This window comes from Talpa europaea, assembly GCF_964194135.1.
Source record: "Talpa europaea genome assembly, chromosome: 10".
Taxonomy (NCBI): domain Eukaryota; kingdom Metazoa; phylum Chordata; class Mammalia; order Eulipotyphla; family Talpidae; genus Talpa; species Talpa europaea.
The window spans coordinates 72,897,190-72,919,373 of NC_140077.1; the positions used below are offsets into that span (position 1 = coordinate 72,897,190).

At 45.8% G+C, this 22,184-nt stretch overlaps 1 protein-coding gene across 1 annotated transcript in view; it reads left to right on the forward strand.

The window, feature by feature from the left end:
- Window positions 1-1,422: 1,422 nt before the first annotated feature.
- The window catches only part of LEMD1 (LEM domain containing 1), a gene marked incomplete at both ends in the record, with an annotated part of 34,890 nt that continues 14,128 nt past the window's right edge, over window positions 1,423-22,184 (forward strand). Inside the window, 3 exons of the mRNA XM_084245525.1 lie at window positions 1,423-1,504; window positions 2,111-2,233; window positions 5,653-5,723. Coding sequence (XP_084101651.1) covers window positions 1,423-1,504; window positions 2,111-2,233; window positions 5,653-5,723 — 276 coding nt within the window. The remainder of the gene's footprint in view (window positions 1,505-2,110; window positions 2,234-5,652; window positions 5,724-22,184) is intronic.

A 22,184-nucleotide genomic window follows, 5' to 3' on the forward strand; every position in this document is an offset into this window, starting at 1 on the left:
TGGATTAATCATCTGGTTGGATTCCATTTGAATATTTTTCTTCCATATGTGTTTTCCCTCTAGGCAATTGTCTAGTGTCACTTGAAATGGATGAGGGCTCTTTTGGAGGTTATTTTTGGGACAGTGGTGAAACAACAGACAGCTGTTCCCCAGAACAAATGTCCCAGGATCTGCCTAAGCTAACCTCCAGTAAAAAAATAAAAAATAAAAAGTTCTGAGGTATATTGTACTTTTCCTTACTAATGTTGGGTTGTTTAGCAGAAGCCTGAAAGCTTTAACTTACCTTCCCAAACACACAGGAAAGAAGGAAACTTACATTTACGAAGCACCTACAATGTGCCAACACATGACCTGGTCAAAATGGAGCTTCAAGGTGGAGAACTGTTAGGCCAGGTGCTCTCAAACCACCCTGCTATACTTGACAATTCACAGCTTTTTAGCTTGTATGCAATGTTCTTGCTAATTGGACAGTGATTGATCACCACTAAAGGCAAAGTCATTACTTAAAATTGGGCCAGATCTTCCTATGCTGAGTAATTGTCTTGCATTTGTTTTCTCTGTGATATTAAAAAAGTCTGGAAACATGATAGAAATGAGGTACAATAAACTCCTAAATTAAAAAGCTCTGCTAGAAGATTTGACAAATGGGTCTGTCATTTTCAGGTTTTTGTTAAGTAGATGGACAGGTCAGTTTGGGGGGATAGAGGGGTCAAATGAAGAACACTGGTTGAACTTGAGGCTGTGTGGGCTTGGAAAGCTACATTAAGACTTGTGTAAATCTATATAAATCAATTTGCGTGCCCGGGAATGAATAGCTGACTTTTTTCAAATGCCAATTCAGCGATTATGAAGTCGGCTGGTGGTTAATTAAAAACTACCATCTTGTGATGTTCAGAGTTAAATTACAAGTGTGAAAACTACTACTGTTTGCAATAACTGAATGCTCCAAATTCTCTGTCCTCTCATCAAAAGGAGGGCAGGGATAAATAACTTTTATTTAACTCACTAAAAAATCTCTCTCAGCTCTTTCATATTTAATTAACATTTTATCTTCTCAGAGCTTGAGTCTTACTCAGAGCTCCTAAGCAGTAATGGAAATATTTGTTCATTTTGTGCAGAAGGTTTTTCTCACATTAGTTGAGTAGAAAAGTTAGAAATCATTGAACCCCAAGAACATTGGGGATAGCGATCCCCACCCAAAGTTTTGCAGTGAGGCATTAAACCTGGGAGAGAAATACAGCAGTAGACAGCAGCAATGGTGATCTTGCTTCATTGCCTCTGGGCCTCTACTGGGGAGATGGGGTGGTGAAGACTCTTGTGGGCTAGTTAAGTTTTGGTTCTAATTTATAAGATGACCTTAACGAATTTATTGTTTTACTGTTTCAAAGAATCCACTGCCAGAAAAGAGACCAGACTATCACCATGGTGGATGTGAAGTGTCTGAGTGACTACAAATTACAGTATGAACTTGATAAGCTTGGATTTTCCCCAGGCCCAATACTACGTATGTATACAGACAATATTAAAGACTAGTCATGTATTATAAAGCACCCCCAATAATTTTATCTTATTTTATTATTTTTTTTTTTTGTGGGACCCTCGCTGGTGGCCGGGGAACAAACCGGCGCCACAGAGGCTGCAGGCAGCCTCGCAGCCCAGCGCTCAACCACTGCGCCACCAGGGGAGGCCCACCCCCAATAATTTTAATTCTACAGTAGGAGTCTATGTAATGAAAACCATTCAAGTAGAAATAAGGAAGAAAACAAAAATCCAGAAAACCGCGAAGAGGGAAGTGGGGATAAATATACCCAGATCCTACCTAGAGATTAGGGTGCCAGAGAGAAAAGGTTAGTTTTTTCCAGCAGCAAAAAGCCAGTTGCTCTTGGTTCTATCACCCCCAATTTTTCATCTCTAGTACCCCGCTATGGATGTGTGGCCTGTATTCACCTTGAGTATTTGTGGAAGAAAAGGAGTTAGTTCAATAACTGTGGGGTCCATGCATTTTAAAACCTATAATAACCAATAATGTGAGGTACATGAATAAGGCATCTGGGTTGTAAAATATCTTAAACCACAAGCAATTTCGTCCGTTCTCCCCCTTCTTCCTCAGCTTCCACCAGAAGACTGTATGAAAAAAAGTTAGTGCAATTGTTGGTCTCAACTCCCTGTGCATCTCCTGTGCTGGAGGAACCCCCAGAGCGGGACAGAACTGAGGACTGTAACGTCAGCGGAGGTACCTGAGCTGCCTGCTGCTAGACAGTGGCTCACACTTGCTGATACCCTGTCTGGCCTGAGTGGGATTGAGTGTGCGTGAGTGGGCAGTCACAGTGGTGTGCAGGGTGGCCTGTGAAATATCCACTGGGCCTGTTTGCACTCAAGAGCCTGGAAATCAGGTCCCTGGGCTGCAAGAGGAATCTCCACTTCATGCCAGTGACTCCAGTGGGTGGGAAGTGCAAGAAGGAGGGATTCACTTGCACTACCTCTTCCTCACCAGAGCCAAATCTCTGATTGCTAAGACTAGAAGCTCCTGCAGTTCCTTTATGGGTTTCCTTTGAGGTCCCTGTTTTACCTCAATCAATTCATTTGACCCTTATTTTCTTTGGATTAAATGATTTCTTGTCCATTAAAAAAGTCGAACTCCATTGCACCTCCTCCTATGCACCCCTGACCCCTCCATCCCTCCCTGTTCTCGTGACTCACTGGGACCTGGCCACAGCTGATCTCTCCTGGTCTCAGGGTGGGTGGGGAGCAGTGGTCTCTAGCACGCATGAGCTTTGCTTTTGGCGGTCCTGCCCAGCACGCCCTGTCCTACGGAGGCACCTGGGTTGCGCTATGAGAGGGTGGGTTGAATGGTCTCACTGCCAAGCTCTTCAGTCACTCAGTATTTGTTAGGAGGACTCTCCGAGCCACAGTAAAATGCCAGCAGCTACCATTACCAGAGGCCTCTGGCACATTCCTGGCCTTGGGGTCATTGTCTCATTTGTTTTTTTTTTAAGATTTATTTATGCATATAAGAACTGGAGTGTAGGCCAGAGGTGCAGGGGGTGAGGGGTGAGAGGATTCACCAGAGACAGAGTGGGGAATAGAACAGGCAGACTGAATAAAATACACTGCTGAGGGGAGCAGTGGGCGAGACAGGAGAGGTCCACTGTGCCATGCGGGTAGCTCCCTGGCCAGCCAGGGATTGAACTTGTGTTGCAGAGGCTGCGGGCAGCTTCACGGTGCAGTGCTTAACCCCTTGCTCCACCAGGGTGGCCCCATTGTCTCATTTAACCATCACAGTGTTCAGCTGAAATCCAGAGTCCAGTGATTGGCACAATGCCACCTAAGTAGGAAGAGGCCGCAGAAGAGCAGCACCCACTGGGTTGTGACAGGAAAATGGGGCCCACCTATCTGTTTAGCTTCTAGAACAGTACCAGGCATAAGGCAGGAATTCTAGGATATGTTTGTTGAAGGAAAGTAACAACAAGGTATGAGATTTGAACCCAAACCTGGCTCTCAGACCCTTTCATACCTTATACTTTTCTTCTCACAATTTCTATTGTGAAGATGAATATATTACATTATTTTTTACCATGACTGATTCTATTAAAAAATTGTAATTTCTTAGAGTTCAAATTAATGGTTCAACAAGTAGGTATGTATGGAAATTTCTCTATAGTGCCTGGTTTTGGAGGTGGTACAGGTCTGAGCACTTTCCCCAAGGGTCTGACACAGCTGGCCTCATTTGGAGAGAGCAAAAGGGTTTAGGGATGGACCCCTCTGGTCCCCGGGCAGAAAGAATAGTTAGCAGTGGGATACCTGAGAGCATATGGCTCCCCCAGACCTTTCCTGGATGAGGGGCATGTTCAGAGTCCTGCCCTGGGCCTGGGCTGTCTCTGTTTCCTGACTTGGAAAGGAGCTGAAGGGACTAGACCAGCCTCTAATGAAATTTCCAGGCTGGAAGATTCCAGAGAGGAAGAGAAAGGCTTTGCACTCACTGCTCACCACTGTCCAGGACTGCAGGTTGGAGCTGCAAAGTCAGGGCCTCCCTGACGGCACAGGGGTTAAAGTCTCAGTGCTATAAAGCCACTGCAGCACAAGTTTGATCCCCGGGCAGGGAGTTGACCCACATGGTTCAGCAGACCTCTCCTGTCCCCCCACTGCTCCCCTCAGCAGTGTATTCCAGTAGATCTTCCTGTTCTGTTCCCCACTCTGTCTCTGGTGAAGCCTATCACTCCCACCTCCCACCTCTGGCCTACACCCCAGTTCTTGTTTGTATGCATAAATGAATAAAATAAATCCTCTAAAAAAAAATCTGCAAAGTCAAGCTGTCTCAGGCAAACCATCAGGTTCCCAGCACATGGTTCTCCACAGAGGGCATCTAGGCTGGGCTGGGAGGAAGTCAGTCTTTAGCTCTTTTTTTTTTTTTTAATTAATTTATTTATTTATACATAGACGAACTGGGGTACAGGCCAGGGGTGCCGGGGGTAAGAGGATTCACCAGAGACAGATTGGGAAGCAGAACAGGCGGATTGACTGAAATACACTGCTGAGGGGAGCAGCAGGCAAGGCAGGAGAGGGCTGCTGCGCCATGTGGGTCAGTTCCTGACTGGGGATCTAACTCAGGAACTCAGGCCTTAGCAGTGATATAGCAATGAGACTTAACCCCTATGCCACCAGGGAAGCCCAGTTTTTTAGCTCTTAAGTGTTGTCTTTGCTTTAGACTGGACATGCACCTGATGTTAGCCAACCACGGGCAGCAAGGCCAAATGCAGAAGCTCAGTTCTGTCCTACTTTGGTAATGTGATGGCCTTGGCTGAGACAAGCAGAACCCCCCAGTCCAGGTCAAGTCAGAATCAGACATTTGAATTTGTTTGTGGGAGGAGCCTTGTAGACCCAGGTGCCCTTAAAATGGAGCGGTGAGAAGGAAATGATGGGGTCCTGTGGAGGTTCAGCCTTGGGTGTTCCTCACAAGGGGGTGGAGCTGTGCTGGGAAGCAGGAGGGGAGCAGTTCCAGGACTAAGCATCACCCCAAGAGTGGGTGGCTCTGACTGCTCACATTTGCACTCACTGTTTTGACACCAGGTGAACGTAGCTTTAATGATCTATCCTCTTTTCAAACTTCCCAAGTGTTTCTGGCTCCTTCTGCTGCAGAATGTGTAACTCACGATTGTTCCAAGCTAATCAAAAGGCTCCCCTCAGACCGAAGCCAAGGGGCCATTCACAGCCATCTTTCCTGCCCTGTGCTTCCCCTGATTTTAAAGCCTTTTAGCACACATCTCGCTTTCCCTTTCCTGGGAGCCTTTTGGGATACAGAAGGAAAAAGTCCTTTTGCCCTTCCTTGACATTCAGGAAGACACGAGGCTTACAGCTGCTGGGGGTAGGCCATGGCTAGAGTGAAAATAGCCCAGCTGAGCAGCCCACAGACCCACATTGTGTTTCTCTCAGAGGCCTGGTCAGAGGTCCCCCCAAGGCCCAGGGCAAGCCCAGCTGTGGTTTCCAAGGCTGCTGCAGCCCAGAAATGCTCCTTTCCCTCTGAAGTGACCAATGAATTTTCTTCTCCTCACAGAAATCTGTGATTGAGAAAATTCACCCTGTGATGGGTGTTTGTTCCCTTTGCGAACTTGTTCGTTCTCATGGCCTATTTTCCTTTTGTTTCCCATGATCCAGAGCTTAATGCCACTATCAGTTTGAAAGGAAATATCATATTCTCAACAGAAAAAAGCAAGGGACTCAAAAAAGTATGTACAACTCTAATGCATGAATACTTTTACACGAATATTAAAAATAGGAAATAGAGCGTTTCATATGTATTAAGAAAGGAGATAATCACCACATTCGGTTATAGTGGACAAGTCCTGGTTTAAATAAGCTATTTTGATGCAGGTTTGTTTGGGGAAACAATTTTCTTTTTTTTTAATTAATTAATTTTTATATATTTTACATCACTGTTCATTTTTGTACAATGTGTGTTTCTCCTTTCAGGTGTAGTCCCCGTAAAATTCCCATCACCGATTCACTCGTGCACCATTACCATAGTCCCTTGGGCAATTCCTGCCCCTGCTTTTTATTTTTAAGATTTATTTTATTAATTTATGCATAGAAGAGCTGGGGTACAGGCCAGATGTATGAAGGGTGAGAGGATTCACCAGAGACAGAGAGAGGAGCAGAACAGGCAGATTGAATTACACTGCTGAGGGGAGCAGCGGGTGAGACAGGAGAGGTCTGCTGCACCATGTGGGTAGCTCCCTGGCTGGGGCTCCAACTCCTGCTGCAGTGGTTAAGGATAGCTTCATAGTGCTGAAACTTAACCCTTTGCGCCACAAGGGAGGCCCCACTTCCCTGTGTGACCCCTCTCTCTCCCCCTCCCCTGCAGAATGTCTCTGATTTGTAGTTGCCTGTTAATTTTGTTTTATTTATTTACTTTTTATTTATTTATTTATGTACATATTTATTTATTTATTTATTTCCTGATTCTTTATTTGGTTCCCCTGTATTCCTCCTATAAGTGAAATCATCTGATATTTTTTTCTCCCTTCTGGCTTATTTCACTGAGCATGATCCCTTCCAGCTCCATCCATGTTGCTGCAAATGGCATGAGTTTATCTTTTTTGATTGCTGAGTAGTATTCCATTGTATATATACCACATCTTTTGGATCTGCTCATCTGTTTTTGGACATTTGGGTTGTTTCCATATCTTTCCTATTGTAAATAGTGCTGCAATATGGGGAAACAATTTTCAAATTCTAGCACAGTCCCAGAAGGTCCTCCTGCCCCTGCTGGAAACAGCTACCACCCTGCTTTCCCTCTCTGCTGGGCTCCCCCTCCTCTCTGCCACAGGCTGCATTCACATGTGGCTGGTTCTAGTGAGCAGCAAATGAATGTGAGTTCTCTTCCCTTCCATCTCTCGGATGCTGAGTTCTGCCCTCCACATGCACTGCCCTCCCCAGCACAAGCCACATGCATGCCTGAGAGCGGCGGGTATGGGGCCAGGCCTTGCCGCTTGAATCCACTCGATTCTTCCATTTGCTGGATGTGCGACCTTAGGAAAGTCAAGTAACAGTTCTGACCCTCCTGGTGCCCTTTAAGAGCTGCACCTACTCCGAGGCCCATGTGAGGCGAAAGGCAGGCCCAGATCTCAGGACAGATCAGACCCCCACTTAGCCCCCAGGTAGAACTCAAGACCACCTCCCTGACCTCTGTCCCATTTCACTTAGACACCGTCTCCTTGGGTTTCAGCAGCTCTGCCCTCTCAGTTCTTGGTTCTGTCCCTCCAACTGTTTCTGTTCTGTCTTTTGCTCCTAAATATGCCTGGTGCCTGGGCCTCCCCTGGTGACGTAGTGGTTGAGCGCTGGGTTGCGAAGCTGCCCGCAGCCTTCACAGCACCGGTTCGATCCCTGGCCACCGGCGAGTGTCCCAAATGGCATGCAGACCTCTCCTGCTGTGCCCGCTACTCCCCTCAGCAGTGTACTTCGTCACTCTGCCTACTCTGTTCTCAGCTCTGGCTCTGGTGAATTCTCTCACCCTCCCGCGCTTCTGACTGTACCCAGTGCTTGTACAAATAAATAAATAAATCTTAAAAAAATTTTGCCTGGTGCCTGAGATCTTGCCCTTAGCCCCCATTTCCTCCTGCCCTGAGTCATTTCTCCTGGCCGTTCCCTTCAGTCACCTCCTCCAGGGCCTAACTCCTCCTGCAAACCTTCACACAGGACTGCTACCTGCGCACACGTGGGCCAAGAACGGGGCTCAGTGCCCTCACCCTGTATATCCAACTGCTTCCTTCTTTTTCCTTTTTCCTCATTCTCTTCCTTCTTCCACTCTCTTGCCTTTCCTCCCTTCCTGCATTCACCCAACAAATGGCTGTTTACAAGCACACCAGGGTCCCGAGTTACATGGATGTGTCCGTACTCTCCTGGGGTTCCTCTCCAGCGCCCCACACTCAGGATGGCCAGGACTAAGCTCATTTTCACTCACCCCACCTTGCATCTGTGGCCTCTGTTATTTCCTGCCGTCCAGGCTCAAAGCCTCAGAGTTGTCTTAGAACACCCGCTCGCCAAGCTCCTCATTTATTAAGCGGTTGACAAGTCTTATGAGTTTGAATTATGAGTTTCAAAACTCTACCCCTTCTTCCTGGTTCCACTGCTTCCATCCTAACTTGCACCTGTACATATAAATATATTCATTTGGGGCCTCCCTGGTGGTGCAAGGGATTAAGCAACGCACTGTGAAGCAATCCGCAGCCTCTGCAGCATGAGTTCCATCCCAGGCCAGCCAGGGAGCTACCCACATGATGCAGCAGACCTCTCCTGTCTCGCCCGCTGCTCCCCTCAGCAGTATACTTCAGTCAGTCTGCCTGTTCTGTTCCCCGCTCTGTCTCTGGTGGATCCTCTGACGCCCCTCACCCCACATCTCTGGCCTGTACCCCAGCTCTTGTATGCATAAATAAATAAATCTTTTAAAAAAAAGATGCAAACTTAACTGTACACCACGCTGATCCCACTGTCTCTTGTGACTCTATCTCCCTCATCTTCCAGCCCACCGATACTTCCCTTCTTTCTACTCCTCTCACTTTTCCCATCTACCTTTGCCTCAACAGTTCTTTACGTCTGGAATTCTTTTCATCCTTCCTACTCTATCCCATTTTTTTTTCCCTATTAAAATCCTGTGATGGTTGAAGGTCTGTCTCTGAGGCCACTCCTGGTATCCCTCTAAGACTGCCTCTTGTCCCTTCCCGGGCTCTGACACATGGCAGGGGTGCAGAGGTCACTGAGTCCACCTAACAGCTCTGGGGGCAAATAGGTTAGTTTGCAAATATAGTCAAGTATTTAAAATACTTGCTGAGTTTAAAGAAATGAAAAGAAAACCCCAAGTAAATGTGCCTACAGCATAATGTCACTTTATTTTTTTAAAAAGATTTGTTTATTTATTTTTTAAGGTTTACTTATTTATTTATACAAGCACTGGGTACAGTCAGAAGCGCGGGAGGGTGAGAGAATTCACCAGAGTCAGAGCGGAAAGCAGAGCAGGCAGAAGGACCGAGGTGCACTGCTGAGGGAAGCAGCGGGTGGCAGGAGAGGTCTGCGCGCCATGTGGGACCCTCCTCTGGTGGCCGGGACCCTCCTCTAGTGGCCGGGAGCAGCCAGGGATCGAACCGGTGCTGCAGAGGCTGCGGACAGCTTCGCAACCCAGCGCTCAACCGCTGTGCCACCGGGGAGGCCCCCATAATGTCACTTTAGCTTCCCACTTAAACACAATTCAAACTTGAAGTAATTCTGATATCAAATGTTCTAAGATGATTTTTAAAATCTGCCAAATTAAAGGAATCCTTTCCATTTAGTAAACCTCACATCCACAGAAATCAATTTTCTTAAGATTTATTTATTTATGCATACAAGAACTGGGGTACAGTGAGAAGGTTCACCAGAGACAGAGTGGGAACCAGAACAGGCAGATCTACTGAAATGCACTGCTGAGGGGAGCAGCGGGTGAGTCAGGAGGGGTCTGCTGTGCCATGTGGGTAGCTCCCTGGCTGGGGATTGAACTTGTGCTGCAGTGGCTGTGGACTGCATCTTAATCCCTTGCACCACCAGGGAGACCCCTCCACAGAAAACTCTTTCATACAGTTCCTGCAAAAGCATTTACAGGAGAAAAAGCAACTCAAGTATTGAAGATGCATCAGCTGGGACCAGTGCCCTCCAGTCTGCTTTACTTAAACCTGGAATGAAACCACATCAATATTTTGAATTGGTCATAAAATTAAATAGAAAGTTGTGATGGTAAAAATGTTTTGATCTGAAGGATTTATATAAGCCGTTTTGAGTCTCAGATGGATCTTAAAGACATCTGTTCACTTTATTTTATTATTATTTTTTAAAGATTTATTTTTATTTATTTATTTTTTATCTATGTATTTATGCATACAAGAACTGGGGTGTAGGCCAGAAATGCGGGGGTTGGGGTGGGTGAGAGGATTCACCAGAGACAGAGTGGGGAGCAGAACAGGTGGATCTACTGAAATACACTGCTGAGGGGAGCAGCAGGCGAGACAGGAGAGGTCTGCTGCACATGTGGGTCAGCTCCCTGGCCGGGGATTGAACTCAGGCCATAGAGGTGATAGCGCTGAGCCTTAGCCCCTAGGCCACCAGGGAGGCCCCACATATGTTCATTTTAAATCCACAAGTAAATGTAAATAGGCATTTACATTTCCACATAGAGGTGGTGGGACATGTTCCTCGAGATGCTGTGGGTCTGATTACCTAAGGGCAGTGGTCTGCCCCTCTGGGTACCAGGCCAGTCAGTATTTGTATTTCTTTGAAACACCGATGAACACATATTTTCTTCTCCATTTAATAGGTTTCTATTTTTTTTTAAATAAAGATTTATTTATTTATTTATACAAGCACTGGGTACAGTCAGAAGCATGGGAGGGTGAGAGAATTCACCAGAGCCAGAGCGGGGAGCAGAACAGGCAGAGTGACAAAGTACACTGCTGAGGGGAGCAGCGGGCACAGCAGGAGAGGTCTGCGTGCCATGTGGGACCCTCACCGGGGGCTGGGGATTAAACTGGCTTTGCAGAGGTTGCGGGCAGCTTTGTAGCCCAGCGCTCAACCACTGTGCCACCGGGAAGGCCCGGGTTTCTATTTTTTTTAATTTTATTTATTTTTTATTTATATATATTTTACATCCAGTGGACTACAAACCTTTTTGAGATTTGAACTAGGTCTATTTCCAGACACTTTTTAACACTGTGTGTTTTATCAAATTGCATAAGTGGTCCATTCGATTCCGTCCTAGGACCACTCAGAAAACCTGATGGATCATTTTTTAATTGGGTTTTCTCATCGGGTAGACTCTACATGCAGCTCACGCCTCTGCAGCTGGAGTGGGGCTACACCAACAGGTGCAAGGCAGGCTTGACTTCCCTTCTGCCAAAGAAGGGAAAATGGGAAGGGCATTGGGGAAGGCAGAATAATCTGCCATGTCAAGCTGCATAAAGTAGGGTTTGAGTAGGGTGACGTATAATGTATCATCCCCAATAGGATGCTTTTGAGAATGAGCAGAGGGAGGCAGGAATAACGAGAGTAAAACCGCTGTTCTGAGTACCCTGGGTATGTGGTCACCCCGGATATGTGGTCACCCCAGGTTTGGGGGCACTTCTGAAGGTCAAACCCATCTACCGAGGGCTGCTGAGCACCTGGCCCTGGGGGAGGGGGCCTGTGCTCGAACCTTAGTGTGTTCTGTCCGTTCTCCTGGCCTGGAATTCTCCCTCCTCACCTGCACCTACCCAACGCATTCTGCCAGCATTTCTCAAATGTGTTCACACAGGAGTTAAAGGCACAGCACTATCAGGCTGACGCCAGCCACTGCAGCACAAGTTCTATTCCTAGTCCGCCAGGGAGATACCCACATGGTGCTGCAGACCTCTCCTGCCTCGCCCGCTGCTCCTCTCAGCAGTGCTTTCGGTCCATCTACCTGTTCTGTTCCCTATTCTGTCTCTGGTGAATCCTCTCACCCACCCACACCTGTGGCCTACACCCCAGTTCTTGTATGCATACATAAATAAATCTTTATCTTCTCCTTTTTTCAATCTTTTTTAGAAAAGATTTATTTATGTATGCATACAAGAGCTGGGGTTCAGGCCAGAGATGCGGGGGGTGGGGGTGGGTAAGAGGATTCACCAGAAACAGGGTGGGGAACAGAACAGGTGGATTGACTGAAATACACTGCTGAGGGGAGCAGTGGGCAAGACAGGAGAGGTCTGCTGAGCCATGTGGATCAGCTCCCTGGCCAGGGATCTAACTCATGTTGCAGTGGCTGGAGATAGCTTCATAGTGCTGCGTCTTAACCCCTTGCGCCACCAGGGAGGCCCAATCTTAAAAAAAAAAAATGTATTCAGTGGGGCTGGCCCTAGGAAATGCCTTTTCCACTAAACCCTACTTCTACATTCGGCCCAAAAGAACTTTTGCTCTATGTTGTAAAACTTTGAGGGCAAAGAACTATGTCTTGGATCCTCTGTATTTCATTCAATGCCAGGCATTTGGGGGGATGGGGTGGGGGACTGGCCGGAGGAGTTATGCAGCCCCAGTTTTCTGAACTGAAAGAAGCCTTTGTCCTGTGCTGCTGCAGCTCTCGTCCACTTTCTACTCCCCACCCACCATCTATTTTGTCTCTAAGACATTTTAATGCATTTTCTTGAGAAAGAATTCTTAGGTAATAGTGGATTGATGACTGTCCAGGGAATGTTTGCAACAGATGCCCACCCTGGTTCCCAGCCTGTGAGCTAATGACTATTTATTATCTACAGGGCATTGTCCTAGACCTTGTTGAGGAAGAATAGGTACAGAAGGAGGCATAATTCTTAGTGTCCTGAAGACACTTTAAAACCAACTCTGGGCCTCCCTGGTGGCGCAAGGGGTTAAGACGCAACCTAAGAAGCTGTCCACAGCCACTGCAGCATGAGTTCGATCCCTGGCCAGGGAGCTACCCACATGGCTCAGCAGACCTCTTCAGTCTCGCCCGCTGCTCCCCTCAGTGGTGTATATCAGTAGATCTGCCTGCTCCTCATTCTGTCTCTGTCACCCCCCCATACCTCAGTTCTTGTATGCACAAATAAATAAATCTTAAAAAAAAGAAATAAAACCAACTCTGGAAACAGACCATATGCCTGAAAACATGGACTCTAAAATGAGACTGCCTGGGTTCAAATTCCAGATTTGCCACCAACTCAAGAAGACCCTTGACCCTCTCTTAATTAGTTTTCTCATAGTTAATAATAGTCTCAACTTCATAAATGTTGGGAGGATTGAGTTAAGTATGTAAAACAGTAATAATCACATATAATGCAAGCAAATAAGTACAAATAATTACAATATTATCATTAATATTATATAAAATATTTAATTATTTGCAAAACAAAGCAACATGTTTAGTGAAAATAATATAATGGAAAGTGGGGCCTTAGTATTGAACTCCTAAATATTGCATAATGTGATTTATCAGAGTGCCTCTAAGTATATTTGTATAATTAAATATACAATTTAATTAAATATTGTTCTCTGTAAGCATTAACTGAGGCAGACTGGAAAAAAGCAGGTCACAGCTTCTCTTCCTTGGACACAGGGCACACTCTTGCTCTCCTCTCCAAGTGCTCCCATTCTTCAAGCTCTAGGGACCCCAATATTACTCTTCATATACACGGTTCCTCTGTCCATTTCTTTGGCCTCCAGGCATGCGGACACTGCCCCCATAGTCCCTGTGCCATGTTTCCAGTTCAGGGCACATTAGCATCCTAGGGAGGGAAGAAGGAAGGAAGAAAAATGTCAAGTCTCTGCTTCCAATTCTTAGGTCTTTGTGCCAAAACTTTAATAGGATTTTTACTCTCTGTGCTCAGTTGTTATTGTTGCTGATCAGATATTTTATAGGCCCCTGTTAGCATTTGGTGCCTACCCCAAATATGCCCCTCAGAAGGTCCAATACCAAGGGAATGTGTATTAAATGAGCACCGTTGGTTGTGTGGTTTGAATTTCATGTCAAGGTTCTAGGGATTGTGATGTGAAACATCTCTAGTAGTTAATTTTTTTCTTTTTTAAAGATTTATTTATTTTTGCATATAAGAACTGGGGTACAGGCCAGAGGTATGGGAGGTAAGAGGATTCACCAGAGACAGAGTGAGGAACAGAACAGGCAGATCCACTGAAACACACTGCTGAGGGGAGCAGCGGGCAAGACAGGAGAGGTCTGCTGTGCCATTTGGTTACTTCCCTGGCTGGGACTTGAACTCATGCTGCAGTGGCTGTGGATAGCTTCATAGGTTGCGTCTTAACCCCTTGCGCCACCAGAGAAGCCCCATAGTTTCTTTTTTTTTTTAAGATTTGTTTTTATTTATTTATGTATACAAGAACTGGGGTGTAGGTGCAGGGTGGAGGGAAGGAGGTGAGATGATTCACTGGAGACAGAGTGGGGAGCAGAAACAGGCAGATCCATGGAAATATAACACTGCTGAGGGGAGCAGCGGTTGAGACAGGAAAGGTCTGCTGTGCCATGTGGGTCAGCTCCCTGGCGAGCTAGGATAGGGGATCTGGGATCCAACTCATGCTGCAGTGGCTGGCTGTGTCTTTAACCCCTGCACCACCATGGAGGCCCTCTAGTAGTTTCTTAATTAATTGAAAAACATCACTATTCCCAATAGTAGTTGTATATTTCAGTTGGGGCAAAGCGAAAAGTAAATTACATATTCTATAACTACTTAATAAGCTCTTTCTTCTTACCTTTGACTTGTGTTAATGGGAGCTAAATGCCATCTTTACAAGGAATGTAATTGAACATTTTTTCCTGTTGCGATATTGACCTCCTGGGCCTCCCTGGTGGTGCAGCAGTTGAGCGTTGGGTTGCGAAGCTGCCCCACAGCTTCTGCAGCGCTGGTTCGATCCCGGCCGCCGGGCAAGGGTCTCACATGGCATGCAGACCTCTCCTGCCGCCCACTGCTCCCCTCAGCAGTGTACTTCATCACTCTGCCTGCTCTACTTTCTGCTCTGGCTCTGGTGAATTCTCTCACCCTCCCATGCCTCTGACTGTACCCCAGTGCTTGCATAAATAAATAAATAAATAAATCTTAAAAATAAATAAATAAATAAAAGTTTCCTTTAAAAAAAATATTGACCTCCTGGTAGATATGCTTAAATGTGTATAATTATCAGCATCTCTTTATCTTATTGATTACATGTTGATTCTGTGTACTAGAACCCTGGTGTTGAAATACAAGAGCAGTGGCAAGAGATAGTTAAACTAAACTGATGACAGTGATTGTAAGATGGTAATAAGGTACACTAAACTTATTTTCATAAAACTGAATTATGGACAGTAATATTCTTTTTCTCTAGGAAAAATAAGTTTGTTTAGAAAACTGAGTTTTTCTCTCTTTCACCTAAGATTATTACCGTATTGACTTTAGCTAATTTAGAATTTGCTTCCGGAGTATAAATATTTATAACCATTTTAGGGAGCAGAGTTTCCTGTTTTACTTTCCACATGAACACCCCTGAATTATTTTAATCTCTTGGGACTTTTTAGGGTTTCCTGAGTACAAGGCACTATTCATCACAATTCATGAGTCCAGGCCTGATTTATTATATATTTATTTATTATTGATCATGGAACTTCTACTGAAAGGCTTCTTGGAATGAGGTTAAATGGTCCATTTTATAGATGAGAAAACATTCAGTGAGGGTCTAAGACTTGCCCAAGACCACATGAGTTAATAGAAAACTTAGAAACAGGATTCCAGTCTCCTAATTTCCATTCAGTTGCCCTTTTCTTTGCACGAAGGTGCCAGACAGAGGAAAAACAGCCAACACCTGAGTGGTGAAATAGCTCCCCCCAGTGTCGCTCTCCATGGTTCACAGCAGGTCCCCGGGACACCTGTTACCCGGAGGCAGATGCTTCCTGACACCGATTTGTTATGAGAATCCAAAGGGGGCACATTCTGGTGACTCCAGTCACACATTAAATCCACGGGACCGAAGTCAGGACAGTCACCGGGTGACATTTGTGCGGGGGTGGGAGGCGAGGGGTGGGGAGGGGGCCTGAATTTGCTCAAGTGGACAGAAAAATAATTCCAGCCTGAAAACCTTTTTGGGGACATTTTATAATAACATATTGTATGTATCTAAAAAGGCATAAAGACCTTTTCACAAAGATGGCATCAAAAGCAAGAAGGAAGTCCCTGCCTGTCCTAAAAAGCAAGGCCAAAACTAAGGGGTTGAAAGTCAAGAAAGCGGTGATGAATGGTGGCCCCAGACACTCACTCGCTCGCTTGCTCACTCGCTCGCTTGCTCACTCGCTCGCTGAGCTTCCAGGGTCCAAGTCCTGCTGCTCCAAAGGCAGCCAAACAACATCAAGCTCCCCTGGGCATGCGGCAGCCATGGAGAAGAACACAACTTGTGTTCGTGGTAGAATCCAAGGCCAACGAGCACCAGACCCGACAGGTGTGAAGATCTGTGGCACTGTGTGACACTGTGTGACACAGGTCTATGCCCCATCAGACCTGATGGAGAGAAGGAAGCTCGCGCCTCATGGGCTCCCGTCACCAAGCTCTGGACGTTGCCAACAAAGATGGCATCGAAACCAAGTGGAGCTAATTCTAATTTTTTTTTGACCATTAAAAAAAAGGTATAAAGAATTATATAATCAACAGTAAGAGTCCAGAGATTAAAAAGTAAATCTTCAGCTGAAGACCCCAATGCAACCCCCCTTGTCATTTCCTTTCCCCAAATAACCTCTATCCTGAAGTTCTTACTCATCACCCTTTCTTGTCTTTATACCCACAAACACTAATTTCTTATGATTATTTAAATCATAAACAGGCAGGATTCTTCTGTAACTTCTCTTTATCCTTCAGCACTCTGTTGTGGGCTTTGCCCAACATAGTATTTATAGCTCCAGTTTATTCACCTCCACTGTTCTGTAGAGCTATTGTAAAGATATATTTATCTATTCCTTACTTATCAGACATTTGGATTATCTCCAGGTTTTTCTAATACAAGCTGTGATGCTATGAATATTTCAGTACATGATCCATGGTGGACATATGCAAGAATTCTTTTCTCTGGGGCCTCCCTGGTGGTGCAGGGGTTATGTCTCAGCACTATCAAGCTATTACCAGTCACTGTGGCCTGAGTTCAATCCCCGGCCAGGGAACTGACCCATATGGCACAGCAGACCTCTCCTGCTTCGCCTGCTGCTCTTCTCAGCAGTGTAATTCAGTAGATCTGCCTGTTCTGCTCCCCACTCTGTCTCTGCGGGGTGGGAGGTGCCCCTCCCCTCCCGCCCCCCCACCAATGGCCTATACTCTAGTTCTTCTATGCATAAATAAATAAAAACAAATCTTTAAAAAAATAAAAAGTCCCCAGGATTTGTTTTAATCAGGAATAGTAAATTGACAGATCAGAAAGAACTGGCTTTGGTAGAAGAGTTTATTTCCAATCCCGGAGCAAGGGGCGCACTGCAGGGCCACATGGGTAGTGCGTGCCAGGACAGTCAGGACACAGGAGTGGAGGGAGTGTAGGCACAAGCTTTACTGTGTTTTTTGCAGGAAGGAATGGACCAAACAAGGTAAAGGTTTTAGGATGAACTAGTTTAAGTAATTCCAGCAGGCTCTAGGTGATGGGGCTGTTCCTGGATGTCTCATATCTGAACCTGAGTTGGCTCAGAGCGGAGGAAATCTTGGAAAGGTACATGAGAGTTAGATAAAGGAGGCTTTGGGGAGTATGGGTTTTGGACTGGTTGGTTTGTGTACGAAAGGACTGCTCACAGCATGTTTTCTGTATAGAAATTAGTCAGCCTGGGAGAGGTAGTCTGAGAAAATAAAAACCATGATTAATGTGATGGGGTCTCTATTCTAATGGATTTGTCTAACCTGTGCTGATATGAGATCTTAATCGCCATGGCAAGCCCTGCTGCACCTGGTTGTTTTCAAATAGTGTCCTTATTTTGCCATCCCTTTGTTCTTTTTTTTTTTTTTAAAGATGTATTTATTTATACAAGCACTGGGTATAGTCAGAAGCACAGGAGGGTGAGAGAATTCACCAGAGCCAGAGCGGGGAGCAGAACAGGCAGACTGATGCAGTACACTGCTGAGGGGAGCAGCAGGCGCAGCAGGAGAGGTCTGCGCGCCATGTGGGACCCTCGCTGGTGGCCAGGGATCGAACCGGCACTGCAGAGGCTGTGGGCAGCTTTGCAGCCCAGTGCTCAACCGCTGCACCACCGGGGAGGCCCTCATCCCTTTGTTCTTTCACATAAAGTTTAGAGTAACTATCATGTTCCTGTAAAAATATAGGTTGACATTTTTTATTGACCTTATAAATTAATTTGGAAATAGCTGAATATTTTGTTGAGTTTTCCTGTTCATAAGACTTTTTTTTTAAAAAGATATATTTTATTTATTTATGCATACAAGAACTGGAGTGTAGGCCAGAGGTATGGGGGGGTGAGAGGAACCACCAGAGACAGAGTAGGGAACAGAACAGGCAGACTGACTGAAATACACTGCTGAGGGGAGCAGCGGGTGACTCAGGAGAAGTCTACTGTGCCATGTGGGTCAGCTCCTTTGCCAACGACGGAATTCGTGCCACAGTGGCTGGCATAGCTAGATAGCGCTGAGACTTTAACCCTGCGCCACCAGGGAGGCCCATGTTCATGAGACTATTACATCTTTATATTTATTGAAATTTTCTTTAAAGTTCTTCAGTAAGACTTTATCATTTTCTCAAGAAAGGTCATGTTCATCATTTATTAGCTTTATTAGTAGTAGGTAGACTTTTAAGTTTTGTTGCTTTTGAGAACCATATCTTTAAAAAATGATATTTTAAATGTGTTATTGTCAGTATATAGCACAGCAAATCACAGGCCCATAAACAAAAAACCAAAAAACAAAGAAAACTCACAAAAATTAAAAAAAAAAAGCAAAAGTTAAAAATCCGAAATCAAGACTATGTTCTTTCCACAGATTTGTTAGCAAGCAGACTGGAGGGGATACCCGAGTCCCCCAAACCTGCACACTCTAAATGGGTTCTGCCACCCACTGCATAAAGACAAAGCATATTCTTAGTGTGAAAGAACTTTAACAGGATGGTATGCATAGAGAGAGAAAAGAAGAAAGGATAACAGTTTTCCAATCAAACACCCAAAGTTACCACTTCATGGGTAAATGTCCAGTCAAACAGGGTTGGCCCAAAGTGGGGCCACTGAGCCCCAAAAGCTTGCTGCAAATCTAAGGCACCTTCTGATGGGGAACCATAGGAAAGGGGTAGAAGGGGCCAGGCCAGTCTGGAAGGAAAAGAGCAAAATCAAAATATAAATTAAGGTAAAGGCTGCCGTTGTCAGCGTCCCCAAGTGTCTCTCACCCATGTTTCTTCCAAGTGTCTCTGCTTGTCTCAAACCCACCTGCCTCCTTCCTTGTCCCTCAAGTCCCTGGTACAAGTCTAGAGCCAAAAAGCAAGTACAACTGTAACTGGAAGACTGGAGTTTGGGCCACTGCTCTCTATGGAATGCCAATAGAGTAGACACAGAAATTTAATCTTTTTTTTTTTAAGATTTATTTATGCATACAAGAACTGGGGTACAGGCCAGAGGTATAGGGAGTCAGAGGATTCACCAGAGACAGAGTGGGGAGCAGAACAGGCAGGCTGACTGAAATACACTGCTCAGGGGAGCAGTGGGCAAGTCAGGAGAGGTCTGCTGCGCCATGTGGGTCACCTCCCTGGCCGGGGATGGAACTTGTGCTGCAGTGGCTGTGGATAGCTTCATAGTGCTGCGACTTAACCCCTTGCACCACCAGAGAGGCTCAGGAATTCAATCTTTAAAGGCAACTTAATCAGACAGCAAGCAATCTGGAAGATGGGAGGGGACGGGCCCGTTAACACCCTAAAGAAACCAGCTTAACATTTCACATCCACTGGCTTTTTATAGAGAGCTGAACAAAGACAGGTCAGCAGGAAGCAGGCCTTCAGCCTGCCAGGAGCTTGTGACTTCCAGCCCGGAGCTCCTTATCACCCTCCTGGACACCTGCTCAGGGGCAACCTGCTGGCTGAGGCTGATCTTCAGATAGCGCTGGCTCCCCACACTCCTTCAGACGTGTCCTGGCTGGAAAATTAACTCAGAGCAGACAGGCCATAAATGATGTGTGTATGTGCAGATTTCCTATTATACCTTGCGTGGTGTCTTATCTGATCTTCTCCAACTCCAACCCCATCACATGCTCCACATGTCTCTCTGCTCCATGTGTCTCTTCCAAGCCCCTTGTCTAGGTCTCTTCCCAGTCTTCTTCAAGCCTCCTTCAGCTTCTCCTCCCTGCTCAGCTGCACCCTCCACTAGATGGGACGGGGAACCTGGAACCTCCCCCTTTCAGATTCCAAATCAAACTACTCCCACATCTGTTTCAACTAGTCCAGGACCAAGAAGCAAATGCAGCTTCTTCACACATCTCTGCTCCATGTGCCTCCTCCAGGTCTCCTTCTGGCTCTCCGTCCTGCTTCCTTCCTTCCCCAGTCTCCTATCTAGCTTCTTCTCCTCCTGGCTCAGCTCCACCCTCCCTTGGGTGGGGCAGGGAACCTGAACCTCCCCTTTTTCTGGGGACCACCCTGTTGCAGTTTCCCAATAAACCTCCTCAAATTATCCATCCCATAATGGACAAATATCCATTTAAACAGGGTCTGTCCAAAGCGGGGTCACTGAGCCCAAAATTCTGCCACAGTCTAAGGTACCCTCTGGCGGGGAACAAGAAAAGGCTAGGCAGGTCTCAGAGCTGGCACCCAAGGAGAAATTCAGAACTGGAAATGGACCGAGCAGCCCACCATGAAATCAGGACAATGGCTCTCCCCATGTGTCTCTTCCAAGAGTCTCCACTGTCACTCCACATGTCTCCTCCTGGTCTTTCGGTGCAAGCTGAACCTGAAAAAGCAAGAGAGGCCAAGCCCACATGTGTAGTCACAGGCTCAGAGTTTGTTCCTTACTCCAACAGAAATGCAATTGATTTTTTAAAAAATTTTAAAGATTTATTTATTTATGCATACAAGAACTGGGGTACAGGCCAGAGGTGTGTGTGTTGAGGGGGTGAGAGGATTCACCAGAGACACAGTGGGGAGCAGAACAGGCAGGCTGATTGAAATACACTGCTGAGGGGAGCTGCATGCGAGATAGAAGAGGTCTGCTGTGCCATGTGGGTAGCTCCCTGGCTGCAGAGGCTGTGGATAGCTTCACAGTGCTGTGCTTAACCCCAAGCACCACCAGGGAGGACTTGCAATCAAATTTTTTGCAGATACTTCCGAGTCTAGTTTCTGTACCTTTATTTTTTTGTTTTCCTCTGCTGGCTAGACCTCTTCCTGACAACAATAAATAATAATAATAGTAGGAATTCTTTCCTAGGTTCCAATTTTAAAGGTTATGCCCAAAACATGACCTTTGAGTATGATTTTTCATATAGGTATTGGAAGATACCTTTTATCAAAGTAAAGATATTCTGTTCCTGGTTTGCTAGAAGATTTTTTTTTAATACTGGAGGTTTTCAGCTTTTCTTTGTAAATCTGGTGCAGATTATTTTTTTTAAAACACTTACTTTGTTTGTAACAAGGTAGTCCCCAGGGAGAGGAGGTGCCAGGTTCCCTGCCCCACCCTAAGGAAGGATGGAGCTGGGCAGGGAAGAGAAGCCCCAGGAGGGGAGGGAAGGAAGAGGATCAGGGAGACCTGGAGGAGGCCTGTGAACAGAGACATGTGAAGAAGCTGTGCTTGCTTCTCAGCCTTGGACTTGTACCAGGGACCTGGGGGATGTGGAGGAGACCCTTGAAAAAGAGATGTGAGCGAGAGACCCGTGGGGAGGCTGACTATGGCAGCCTTTATCTTCACTTGTATTTTGATGTTGCTCCTTTCCTTCTCACCTGGCCCCTTCTGCCCCTTTGTTACGGTTCCCCATCAGAAGGTGCCTGAGACTTGCAGCAGGCTTTTGGGCCCCAGCAGTCCTGTTTTGGGTCAACCCTGTTTGGCTTGGCATTTACCTACTTTTGGAAACTATAATATTTCCCATCTCTTCTCCCTATCCCACATGAGTTGTATTAATTTTTATTTTTATTTATTTATTTTTTCAGATTTATTTATTTATGAATGCAAGAGCTGGGGTACAGGCCAGAGGTGTGGGGGTGAGAGGATCCACCAGAGACAGGGCGGGGAACAGAACAGGCAGACTGACTGAAATACACTGCTGAGGGGAGAAGCAGGTGAGACAGGAGAGGTCTGCCTCACCATGTAGGTTTCTCCCTGGCTGGCTGGGGATTGAACTCGTGCTGCAGAGGCTGTGGATTGCTTCATAGTGCGGTGCTTAACCCCTTGCGCCACCAGGGAGGCCCACGAGATATATTTAAGTTCCTTTCCATTGAACGTTGCATGTACGAAAGTATGCTCTGCCTTGATGCAGCAAATAGCAGAATCCATTTAGCAGGCAGGTTTGGGTGTTCTGGGGTGCCCCTCCCCCTGCCCTGTAACATACTTCAGTTAAAAGAGCATAGTGTTTTTTAAATGACAATTTTATTAAATTAAGGTTGAGGTGAAAACAATGAAGTAAAAGTCTGGATTATTGTTAAGATCTTTCATTAACTTAATCATTTTTAGTCAACAAATGGATTTGGGATTAATTTGATTTTAGAAAACCTTAAAT